The sequence below is a fragment of the Dendrobates tinctorius genome, unplaced genomic scaffold, assembly GCF_039654945.1.
Source record: "Dendrobates tinctorius isolate UK_male_01 unplaced genomic scaffold, ASM3965494v1 ptg000022l, whole genome shotgun sequence".
In the NCBI taxonomy this organism is placed as follows: Eukaryota; Metazoa; Chordata; class Amphibia; order Anura; family Dendrobatidae; genus Dendrobates; species Dendrobates tinctorius.
In genome coordinates, this window is record NW_027361690.1 from 87,990,555 (window position 1) to 88,003,879 (window position 13,325).

The window sequence follows — 13,325 nt, forward strand, 5'->3', positions numbered from 1 at the left end:
TTTATATCCCGCACCATATTTATTATGTGTTGTAGAGACTTCCTGCACCTTGTCTGGCAAGGAGCGAGGCCTCCTTGAAAAGAGCATGTTTTGGGGGGAAAAAGTGTGTGGCTTAAACATACCAAAATAATGCTTCAAAATTTTGATGCAGATTTCTGGCACAAAGTAAGCCAGCTAAATAGGTGTTAATGTAAGGTTGGACTACACAGTCTTTAAAATTTATCACACAAAATGAATTTACATTTTACATACATGAATTACATTTAGTGCATTTTAAGTCAGTCTAGTTTAAGTTTGGACTGTCTGAGGATCCATTCACCGAGGATGATTATTGGGAAGATTCGTTTCTCGGTAATCCCCCTATCTAAATCAGGCTGTCAATCACCAGAATGCTCTTTCATTGGATGAAAAAAAATTTTTTTTAAAAATCATCTTTCTCAGCAGCATATCATCTTGAGTAAAGAAGACATGTGCTGCCAAAAACAACGTTCACGAGTTTTCCACAATTTCTATAATTCAATGCAATGTCAATACAAAGCAATACAAAAACATTGAAGATCAAGTGAATTCTTTGGATTTGTCAAGTTACTTTCATTGAAAGTCTCATTTATTGATTAGGTTACCCAACTGATGTCCTCCTGAGGTCGTACAACCAAAGGGCAAGAATATTCTCCCTATTTCAATGTGATTTAAGATCTATGACCATTCATTTATGGAAAATCTGTGTTCATGGAGGCTATATTGAAGCACAAAAAAGTACTGTATATATAAAGTTATAAGTGCTCTATGTGCTGCCAAATTGTACTATGTAAGGCGCCATATTACAAAGATGATCTCCTCTAGAAGCAATAGCTTTGTAATACAGGGCATTATGCAACTTGTCATTGTTTTTAAGATTCTTATGGATTGAAACAAGATAAATTTCTGTATAATGGCATAAAAATGGAGGGAAATAGAGGTTCTGTAACATCCTATAAGTGCAGTATTACAAGTCTATATTATCTGATGGCTGGATGTAGCTATAATACATTAGTGTGGGTGAGCCCTAGGTCAGGTTCGTTGTTTGTTTCTTGGTCCCTCTGTACCTGGGGTTCTCTGTATCAATAATTTCGCCGCTCCGCTCCCATACAATCTCCGGCTCGGGCAGACCATGGATCTGACACTGAAACCTGGCCACACCGCCTACTTCTAGGGTAGCATCCCGGGGAAAGATGTGGAAGTCTGATATGGCTGTGGAACAAAAGAAATATTGTCGTTCAGTTAATGATAACAAAGGTAAATTTACACATTAAATTGGTTTAACAGACTTGAAACAAATGCTAAATGGCTTTTTATTCATTTTGTGAGATATAGTTTTACTAGACCAAAGATTTGCTGTCAAGGTATACAATGAAGGATAGTCTGAATATCTGCAGCTCGGATATAAAGGTGAGTTATCCATTGAATCCAATGAAACTCTAAATAGAATTTTCTTATAAAACACATAAGAAATAACCTGACTAGTTGCTATGGAAACCTCTGGTATTTTTACACTAAACTTCAAAAGCCGAAATGTAAAAATTGTCCAGTTTCACCCTCCTACAGTGATGATATGAAAGTCTGTCATAGAGCGAATAAGACAATGTAATTAATAGTATAATAAAAAAATTTGTGTTCGTTAGTAAAATATTCTGAAAATTCAATGCAGACAAATGTATTCTCCTGTCTGAAAACTTTTTGTTCATCTGGAGGTTCTTGGTTGCTGCTGGTACACACATAGTTTTGAAGGTGCTGTTGTATTCCGGCATCAACCAAGAACTTGCAGTCACCACCGACACTGGTATCAGCTAATTGGCGGGGGTGCCAGGTGTCACACTTCCATGGCCTATCCCAATGATCAAGTAGTGGCCAACCTCTTTAAGTTATGCCCAGGTGTTTTCCATCCAGTAGCAAAAGGGAAAAGACTAATCAGGGCCATGCCGCATCTATCCAAGAGCGCCAAGAAGGCCACATGGTTCTTTTCTGTGTTATGTATGAATTGAATCAATGCATCATCAAAGTAAATGCTAATATCCAGCTACATTTAATTTCTCTTTCAGTATATTTGTAAGAGAATTATTCCTTGTAAACTCACAGGGACCCTCAGACTCACACAAGGGTGATAGCGCCTTTGTCTGTGGTTCACACCCACCCAGCACCACCTCCCTTTATTGTCACACTGTACCAGATGGGGTCGATGTGCTAGCCTCTATAAAACACCCCTGAGGCATATCCTATTGCTCAGGTATTTAACAAAAGGGACACACTGGCTTTCTTGTATTTTGCTCCTCGCACCTCTGCTTTCTTTTATGAAAAAGGGAAAATACAGTAGACAACAAAATTCTCTGCAATTTTGTTATTCAGCGTAAAGTAATCGACAAGGTTTTTTTGTGGTACATTTAATTCTAACGACACCAGATGTTTTTTAAAAAAAAGGAAGATATTAACTTCTGGCCCAGAGGACAAAGGCAGGCATGAAGATATGTGTGAGTAGTATAACACCAGATTTACGAATTGATTACCAGACCTCTCAGACCTTGTATGTAAACTATTACAGGGCATATCGTGTCTTTATCATTGCCAGTTTTCAACACTACTATTAGAGATGAGCGACTTTGCCTTTTTTCGGGTCGAGTCAGATTTCATGAAACCCGACTTTCTCAAAAGTCGGGTCGAACAAAATCGGCCGATTATCGTGAAAAGTCGAAGGCCGACTGAAACACGAAACTCAATACAAGTCAATGGGGAAGAAAGTCGGCAGTGAGTGGAGGACAGGAAACACACCTACAGTGCCCATTTTAATGCCAAAAACATCAATTCTTATTACTTAAGCTTGTCAACCTTAATTTACTTTATAATAATAGTTAGGCATTGAAAACTGGGGGTTATTTGGCTAAAGTTGTGGGGGGGGTAGGGCTGACTCCAGATTTTCATGGGTCCCGGGCCAAAGAGTGTCACAGGGCTCTTTGAACACATGCCACAATCCATGATCCTCTGATACGGCAGATAAATAGTGGTATAGTACAATGAAAAATACTTCACTTCTTACATCTCATGACTGATATCCATTTTAAATTCTCCAATAGCTCCAAAAACGGACAGTATATTACTCCATACAGTATTATGGCCACCGCATAGTGCGCTATACAGAGTAATGAGGCCCATATATTTCTCCATATAGAATCATTGGTCACATATTATGTTTGAAACCATATATGATGAGCTCCACATAATGCTATTGTATATGATGGGCCCTATGGATGAAGCTCCACTGTCTTATGGGCCCAAATAATGCTCCATATATAATGGGCCCCATTTCTAATGTTCCAGTGCATAATGGGCCCTGTAAATGCTGCTCCAGTGTCTGATGTTCACCTTTGGAATACTCCAGTGTATGGTAGGCCTCATATATCATTCTCCAGAGAATAGTGCTCCCCAAAAATAGCTGTCCCAACATTGAAAACAATTAAATAAGCCTCCTCGCTAGGGAATCCTTGTACTAGTCTGGACTACTCGTCATCCCCATCTTCCATCTCACTGCACTTGGACTGTTTAGGCAGAGGGCATACAGACGTGATGTCATCGCGCTCTCTGACCAGATTGTCACTGTCAGGAAACGCGGAAGACGTCACGGTGGTGGAGCAGGGAGAGGTAAGTATTTCAACTTTGCAAGTGCTGTCATCCTGAGCAAGCGGGGGGGGTCCACTAGTTGGCAACGGCACTGGCACAGGGCCCCTCATAGTACGGCGGTGTGTCTGACGGCGGGTGGGCCCGCCACTGCCCTCCCACCGGCAGAGACACTTTTGCGTACTATGAGGGGGCCCTGTGCCAGTGCCGTCGCCCATGAGTATGCCCCCCCACCTGCTCAAGGAACCTGCACTTTCATCTGCACCTTCCTCTTTGTCACCGTGTAAGGTGGTATAGTATGCGGGAAGGGGAACCTGAGTTTCATCAGGGTCAGATTCTGGCTGTGTAGAGTGCGAGGGGAATGTAATGGTCTGGGTCAATGTACCAGCAGAATAATCTAGCAGTGGCTGGGCATCAGTGCACTTGTGGCGCCCCCAGGAGTACGGTCGCCACAGTGGCATTACCTTCCTCCTAGTGAGTGTGATGTCATGCTTGGGAGCAATGAAGAATCTCTCTAGCAGTTAAACCAACACACAACACAATTCCCACTTCAGGCCAGCAGGAGAGCTCTGAACCTGACTGCTGAGGAGCTGCTCTCTGTGGTCGGGAGGAGGTAAGTTAGGGCACTCTGTGCAGGGAAAGGGAAGTGTGTGGATGTGAGAAGGGGAGCTGGAGGATGAGCAGAGTTAAGGCTCACTCCTAGCTGGAGCGCATTGTCGGGATTCCGGTCTCCGAGTTTGTAGGGATACTGACGGTCCTGCAGCAGAAACCGGAGGAAGTAGCAGCTGTAAATGCTCTGTTCCCAACTAAGGCTCGGAGGCCCCAGCAGTGACGTGTGTGAGCCAGAAGGAAAACGCTATGGCTGCCTGCCATACGAGAAAGTTCCAAAAGAGAGTCAACAGGGGGAACTTCAGTGAACTCAGTACTGCGAGTACCTCAGATAAGCGCTAGAATGGAGGCCACACTACCTATCTGCAGAGACAGAATTCCTAATTTGCTTCCAGGCTGACCAACTCCTTCTCCATCTGTACGCTGGGTCCTGGACGGCACTTACCAAGTACAGGTAAAGGAACTGTACGACTCTGTCTGTCATCTTTCTCCTGCGCCTGGCGCATGACTCTGCCTCATCCTGCACTGCACACCATCTACCAACTCTTACATCTGCCCTGCGACTATGGCCCTACCTGTGCAGGGCTTCAACATCTTAGCTGCACCACAACATCTGTCCCAGAGAAGCGACACTGCAGCGCTGGTCAATCTGATCAGAAACCACAGGTGGCGTCATGTATCATTCACCTATAAACGTTATTCACCCCTTTGCATGGACACCCAGGGCCACGGAATGGGTCATTACCACCAACGTGACACATCCCTCTGAGACACCGGCCCGGTACCGATTTACCCCTACTGCCCTGGCTAGCCACGCACACTCCATGTCAGATTCATCATGGACTGGGGAATTCACGATTTGACTTGATAACCCAGGCATGGTATGATAGAAAGAGCTACATGGACTAATGTGAAGTGTGGCCTGCTGCATCATTCACTTTTGGTGGGGGTGAAGGACACAAGGAAAGGGGTTCTTCCTGACCAGGAGCCAGCACTTGACGACTCAGTGCTTGCATTTTTTGGAAACTTCAGAATAGGAGGGCATATTTGCTGGAGTCTGTTTCGGCAATGTAAGCCAAAACCAGTTCCTGATGCTCCGGCTTTAAAAGCGGTTAACCTACTCCCAGAAAAGGTAGCCTTCCAGGCGTTCCAGAGCCAGACCATGACGCAGGCTCAACACCTCCTGCCTTAGCTGCTATTGTGCTTTTGCCACTACCAGCAGATGCACCACCACCATCAGCACCAGCTGGCCCCCCACGTCCGCGGCCTCTTCCACCAAACTTCAAAATGTTGCAGAAAATGAACCCAAAATAACATCAGATATATGGTACTGTATCAGAAGAGTACAGCTCTATACAGTCAAAGGATGATTGTCAATCTCCCTATATATACCATCAGTCACACAGAGACACTCACAGGCTCAGTATGGATTAGACAAGAATATAAAAGTAGAAAAAGTGTACTGTATCATCAGATAGCAGGTATATATAGTATAGTTTAAACATTCTAAATCTCTGTAGATATTTCAGGAGGCAGACACAGACACTCTCAGGCTCAGTATGGATTACAACACAATACAAAAAGCCGTAAAACAGTAATGGATCTGAAGAGTACAGCTGTACACAGTGTAGGGTTCATTGTTGTCAATCTCAGTATTTATTTCCACAGTCAGAAAATAACTCTCTCTTGGTCAGTTTGGATTAGACCAGAATATAAAAAGCAGTAAATGGGTAATGTATCACAAGCGTAGAGCTGTATACACTAGTGTTGGGGTAATTTTTAAATGTACATCTAAATTGCAGGAGTAACCCAGAGACTGTCACATGGCTATATTGGTGGGTATGAGACACGGGCCTACCCGCCCCAACAAGAAGCCCCTCAGCAGTATTTCTCTGCCCACTACCCCCAACAATCACAGGAGGAAGGTCAGTACCAACATCATGAGCAACAGTATGCCCCCACACAGGGCGATGTTGCTCAAAATAGTCAGCAGCAACCACAGGCTGCTCTTCCGCCTTCTCCTTCCCCAACATTCCACAATTTATAAGTGGCTACAAATATGCAAATTGTTGATGCATACTGTACATCGGTGTCCATAAGCGGACTGATGGCAGGAGATGTCCAGTGTGTTATAACTGGTGCTAAAAATCACAATTCTAAGTAAAAAAGAGGTGCTCTACATCATCAAAATTATGTAAAAACTATAAAATGAACATTTATTATGTAGGTTTTCAAAGCATATTAATAAACCACCATGACAGGCAAGGCTACCTTACTCGTTTCTGAGACATATTACATGTCTGTAAGAAATACAATATTTCACCGCGCTATACTGGTAAAGTCAAAGGATCAAAATAGACTACTCACTTGATAATACATAGAAAAGGCGTGCTGTCCATATAAAATTCGTAAATTTGTGGGCAGCTAACTTTCTCTCCAAATCAAGGCAAACAGCCTCAAGAACATCACGCTCTCTCTATGTATTATCAAGTGAGTATTGTAATGTGATCCTTTGAGTTTCCCTGTATAGTGCGCTGAAATATTGTCTTTTTTGCAGACATGTAATATGTCTCAGAAACGCGTAAGGTAGCCTTGCCTGTCATGGTGGCTTATTAATATGATTTGAAAACATTCATAATAAATGTTTGTATTATATTTTTTATATCATTTTGATGATGGAGACCTCCTCTTTTTGACTTTGGAATCCAATTGTCTAATGTTGCAATGTTGTTATTGCATTATATCTTTTGTTGGATATGTTTGTAAAGTTTATTTTGCAACAATGTTCAAATCTGCAAAATGGCCAATTTGGCCCATTGCCCAAGTTTTACATAGGGCAAGAATATGTTTGCCTTTAAGAAAAAAAACCCTAAAAAAAGGCAAAAGTAAAAATTTGTCAACTACACTTTACGTCTCTGTCTCAGTTCTCAAAAACCGTATCAACATACGCATACCAATGCAATTAAACAGTCATAGATTCAGAAGGGGTAGAAATATATATTTTTGGACACACATGAAACCAAAATTTACAACATAGAGACAGCATGCTCTTGCCAAGAAGTTTCCCCCTCAGGTGCCAGAAAGTAATTAGTGAATATATCACGCACATTGAGGCCAGAGAGCGGTCTATGTTGAGGGTTGATAGGTGGTCTCACCCTACGCACATTGTCCGGCCTTCGCACAACACCAGCAGAGGAGGAACAATCATGTATCCTGGTGAAGTTATGAAGAACCACACAGGCTTTCACTACTTCATTAACATTTTGTTCACTCAGCTGAATGGCAGACTGAAGTACACGCCATTTGGCACAAAGAATTCCAAAGGAACACTCCACCAGTCGCCGAGCACATGATAGGCGCAAGTTAAAAATTCTGCGCCTGTGGTCAAGGTTGCGACGGGGATATGGCCTCATGACATTGCGTGTTAACTGAAACGCCTCATCTGCCACAAGGACATAAGGGACAGATTCTTGAGTGGAGCCTGGTAGCTGGCGTGGTGGTGGTAGATCCAACTGGTTGGCGCGTAGCCGCCGAGCCATAATGGAAGTATTGAAGACTCTAGAGTCTCCCGTCCTTCCATAGGCCCCAATGTCAACAATTATAAACTTGTATTGAGGGTCGGCAAGAGCCAAAAATACAACAGAAAAGTATTGTTTATAATTGAAGAATTGGGAGCCAGAGTTCGGCGGCTTACGCACCCGGATATGTTTGCCATCAAGGGCCCCAATACAATTTGGAAACTGGCATTCCTCCTCAAAGTCCCTTGATATCCTCAATCAGTCTTCCATCCTGGGCTCGGGCATGACGACTTGATGTAGTCTTGTCCAGATTTCACTACATGTTGACCTGACTATGCCAGAAATGGTAGATCTTCCAATCAGAAACTCATGGTGTAGGGCAGCATAAGACAGGCCAGTGGCCAGGAAGCTGAAGAACAACAGAAAAGGAATATTTTAGAATGCACACATTTACAAAACAAACAGGTCCATACATAACAAACTTGGTAGGATTTCAGAGCAAATAACACACACATTTTTGTTTGCACAATGAGTTAGAGATATTCAGTACATATTACACATAACATTCTGGTCTGTAAGTTGACACATATGGGGACTAAGATGAGGGCATAAAAGTTACTCCAAGAAGCAAAAAATACATACTTTGGCCAACACATCATGAACATAGAGAATATGGTTGTGTAGTATATACCGTATTGTGAGTAGAAGTCGCTCCTCTGCAGATATAGCTTTGCGCATCCTTGTGTCCTGAAAGGTTATCCCAGGGCGCACTGTCTCCAAGAGTCGATCAAATGTTGCAAGGCTCATGCGACAGTATTGGTAGAATTTAGCCGGATGCTCCCGCAGAGAAGAATAGAGGGGGTGAAAATGACATCTTGTGAGTCGCTGCCTCAAAAGTGGATGTACCCACATGCGTCTCCTCCTCCGCGGATCCACTATCACTGGGTATGGTTGGATAAAGCGGCGTGACAAAAGCCAGTTGAAGAGAACCTGCTCAGTTGTGTTGAAAGTCAGACTGTTTGCCATGTTGCACATACAACCCCAACACACCTAGTGAAGGCAAGGTCACAAATGGACAGAATGGAGGCAGCCACCAGTTCCTGAGCCAATAAATAGGGTGCAGGCTAATGATTTAAATAGTTGGCAGGCCTCAAAACCGTTAAATGTCCATTTTGCAAGGCTGCGAGAAAATCTCACCATATGGAGTCCATACGGATGCCATACGGATTACATACGGATGCTGACATGCGCAAAATACGCGACCACACCTTGCTTACGGATGACATACGGAGCTCTATTTAGGGGTCATTCATCCATATTACGCCTGTAAACTACGGACCGTATTTTGCGTCAATTAGTGTGACCCCGGCCTAAGTGCTCTTTATGTAGCTGGATAATAGCGAGAAAATAGCAATTAGAAATAGACGATTGTAAGACCTCAGAAGAAGTGCTTAAGGGAAACAAAATATATATATATATATATATATATATATAGATGCTGGTGGCAATCTTAGTTCCAACCTGAACAATCATTAAAAACTAAAAAGGCATGAGTGAGGGTAAAAACCTAAAATCACTGAACAGGTTATATACTGCAGGGTACTTCTTCCTGATAGCAGCTTAAAAAAAAAAAAAAGTCAAAGGCAAATTGCAGCCTGTGAACGGCTGTGCAGAGTAGCCACAATAGTAAATGCACAAGTCAGAGAGCGGTACCTGTAAAGATAATGCGATGCGAAGTCCTCACTCCAGTAAGCGGTGCAGGTTAAAATAGCGCTTTTTGCTACAGCGCTTGGAAAAAGAGGGGGGGTTTGTACACAGGGGTATAGGCGAGTTACAGGGGCTGCCCAGGCCGGTGGTAGCCTCCTCTCGGTGTACCTCCAGCTGTGGAGCAGACGTGAGCGGCCTCTCGTGCTCCCGACGTCTGTGAGCTGCTCCAGGAGTACAGGACCTTCGTGGTGTGAGTCAGCACATGACCACGTCGGTTTCACTTGCTGGTGGTTGCGACGGGGACCATTGGACTTTCCAACATGTTTCAAAGACTAAAGGCCCTGTCACACTAAGCGAGATCGCTAGTGAGATCGCTGCTGAGTCACTAGAACTGTGACATTATAGCGATCTTACCAGCGAGATCGCTGTGTGTGACAGTGACCAGCAACCAGCCCCCCTGCCGGGTATCGCTGATCGTGCCTGAAATGTCTGGACATTTCTTTGGTCGCTCATGTCCCGCTGAGTCGCTTGTTTCGTCACGTTTGACACCTAGCCTAACTACCTCGTTAGCGACTCAGAAGCAAGACAAGGCGGGGATTAGCGTTCCCGTTTCCACGCCTACCTCGGCTCTGATTGGTGGTCACTACAGTGTCCTGATTGGCGGGCTTCCTTTTAAAAGAAGCTAACAAAGTAGCGCTTCAGTTCTTTGTTCCTGACCCGGGTGTGTCCAAGTTGTGATCCTGTTTTTGTCCAACGGCTGCGACTCCATTTTGGACCATCTGCTTTTCCATCTTCGTTGCTTCTCTAGCCAGTTAATGGTAGGTATTCTTTTGGGGTCTCAACAGCGATTCCACATATTTGTTGTTTTTTTTTTATTTTATTTAGTTTTGGTGGTTTTTTTTTTATTTATTTATTTTCTTTGTGCGAACAAAGAGCCATATCTGGGTAGCCATTTTAGGCTATATGAAGTGAACACTCCCAACACCCTGTTTTTTTATGGGTTTTTTTTTTGTCATATACCTTAAAGTTCCATTGATGTTCATGGTTTGTTAACCGTATTTTTCTATTTGCAGATGTCTTACAACAGCGAGGAGTTCATTCGGGAGATGATCGAGCTGTATCGATCTCTTCCTTGTCTTTGGAAGATAAAGTGCAGCGAGTACAGTAACAGGATTAAGAAAAGAGGCTTATGAGAAGTTATTTGCCTATTTAAGCGTCACAACCCTAGCGAGAAGGTGGACGAAACCGTTGTAAGGAAAAAAATCCAGTCTCTCTGCACTGTATATAAAAAGGAGCTCAACAAGGTGGAGAAGTCGAGGAAGTCGGGTGCCGGCACAGATGAGGTTTATGTGCCCACGCTGTGATACTACGACCTACTCGGCTTCACCCGCGACCAAGAACTTCCAAGGAAAACAGTGTCTTCAATGCGGCCGAATGTGCACCCTGACACTGAGATCGAGAATGATCCAGACACCCCAGTTGGAGATGTAAGTACCGTATTGTTTTTCAAAAGTAATAGAATTATTAATTTGCATGTACATGCCGGATTTTTTGTGTAAAAAATGTTAACATTAGCATATGGCCCATAAGTCATTGAAACCTGCTCCGTATATTACAGTGTTTGTTTTACGTAATTTGTTTTGTTTTCTTTGTTCCCACATCAGCAGCGTGAACAAGATTGGGCGACGCAAGGGAGTGACCCCATCATGGGGTGTGAACGTAGTTTGGATGACGCATTTGAAGGCTCAAGTCAACATCCCGCTCCCCTATGCCGACGACAAAATAATACTCGCAAAAGGAAGGAAACTTTGCCCCCCTCCCCAGACCTTATGGGTTTGGCCAACCATATAATGGCAAGCTCGGCCATGGACACCTTTGCCCAATTCACAGCTGATCGACTTGGAAAGCTGGATGCTAACCAGAGGAAACATGCTGAACGGCTCATATTTGAAACTTTGAGTGAAGCTGATTCTGGTCGGTTGGATGAAACCTCAACCGTAAAAAGATTGATCGCCCGTGAGCCTTCTTGGCCAGCTTCATGGGCAGAAATTCAAGGTCCCCTGTGGAGCACACCAGTACGGAGGATTGGGCCACCGCAAAACCATCCCCAAACCCCGCCCAACCACCATTTTACTCACTACTCACAGTCTTTTCACTCCCAACAATGTTCTCCGCCCAGACGGGGTTTTTCAAATTCAGATATTCAATATGAAGAATTATAGCTTTTCTAACATTTTTTCCGCAATCTGTTTAAAAATTATTTAATTGTTTAATTATTTGTTGTATAATTTAAAAATTGTTATTCTTTTTAGGTTGTTGTGTTTTAATAAAATTCCTGTGTTTTAACTTTAATTGACTGAATTCCTCATTTTACTTTGACTATTTTTAACAAATATGTGTTGCCTCAATAGGAATGAAAAGCGTTATCATGCATTAGAGAGAGGGTATTTTTTTTTTTGATAGAGAAAACGCAACAACTGTTGATGTGTAATTTTTTTTATCGCCGTCTTTTCGGCAACTGTAATAAAACAAGAACTTACATAACATAAAAAAAAAATTATAGTCTTGCGCTACGTGCTTGGGCCGCCACCGCCACCCTTAACAGCAGCTGTTTGTGGTCCTCCACTGCTTTTGTCACTCTCCTCAGTGACTGCAGGAGCTCTTCAGGTGTTGGGATTCCTTTGGTGTGAAATGTTCAAACTTTACAATACAAAACATGATACATATTATCGGTTATTTTGTTTGTTGAATAAACTCTTACGGTTTCTCGCTGCGTCCGATTCTTCGGAGGATGAGGGGCTTATGTTCCAACCGGATCCTCGTGCATCCTCTCCTCCGTTTTCCGGTGTGTCTGGCAGTGGCATGGGCTCTACATCTTCTGTTCCAACTTGGCTCTCGGTATCTGGAGGACAAAGAAAAAAAATATATAAATTATCAGGAACTAAATTGGGGAGCGTGTGTCTGTGCAGGTACTATGCGGGTGTGTGCAAGTTCTGGGAGGGACTTTTCAGGGACTATATTTGGGTGCGTGTGTCTGTGCAGGTACTATGCGGGTGTGTGCAAGTTCTGGGAGGGACTTTTCAGGGACTATATTGGGGTGCGTGTGTCTGTGCAGGTACTATGCGGGTGTGTGCAAGTTCTGGGAGGGACTTTTCAGGGACTATATTGGGGTGCGTGTGTCTGTGCAGGTACTATGCGGGTGTGTGCAAGTTCTGGGAGGGACTTTTCAGGGACTATATTGGGGTGCGTGTGTCTGTGCAGGTACTATGCGGGTGTGTGCAAGTTCTGGGAGGGACTTTTCAGGGACTATATTGGGGTGCATGTGTCTGTGCAGGTACTATGCGGGTGTGTGCAAGTTCTGGGAGGGACTTTTCAGGGACTATATTGGGGTGCGTGTGTCTGTGCAGGTACTATGCGGGTGTGTGCAAGTTCTGGGAGGGACTTTTCAGGGACTATATTGGGGTCCATGTGTCTGTGCAGGTACTATGCGGGTGTGTGCAAGTTCTGGGAGGGACTTTTCAGGGACTATATTGGGGTCCATGTGTCTGTGCAGGTACTATGCGGGTGTGTGCAAGTTCTGGGAGGGACTTTTCAGGGACTATATTGGGGGGGTCTGTATAATGTGCACTTACCATGCTGGGAGACCATCTGGGCACGGACACGGGCAATACGGCTGCTTGAGCGGTAGCGCAGATCCGCAAGCATTTTCCTGTTCTGCCTGGTCGACCGATCCACTCCAAATTGTCTGGCCAAGCCCCGCCTAATACTACGGAGTACTGCCTGCTTATTAAGTACAGGGTGTGGATGCTGCTGCGTGCATGCATAATCCTGCTCATCCACCTCCCT

At 43.9% G+C, this 13,325-nt stretch overlaps 1 protein-coding gene across 1 annotated transcript in view; it reads right to left on the reverse strand.

Moving 5' to 3' along the window:
• Positions 1 to 13,325, reverse strand: part of IGDCC3 (immunoglobulin superfamily DCC subclass member 3) — a 267,620-nt gene that overhangs the window by 121,662 nt on the left and 132,633 nt on the right. The window contains exon 3 of the mRNA XM_073568864.1: positions 1,086 to 1,230. Coding sequence (XP_073424965.1) covers positions 1,086 to 1,230 — 145 coding nt within the window. The remainder of the gene's footprint in view (positions 1 to 1,085; positions 1,231 to 13,325) is intronic.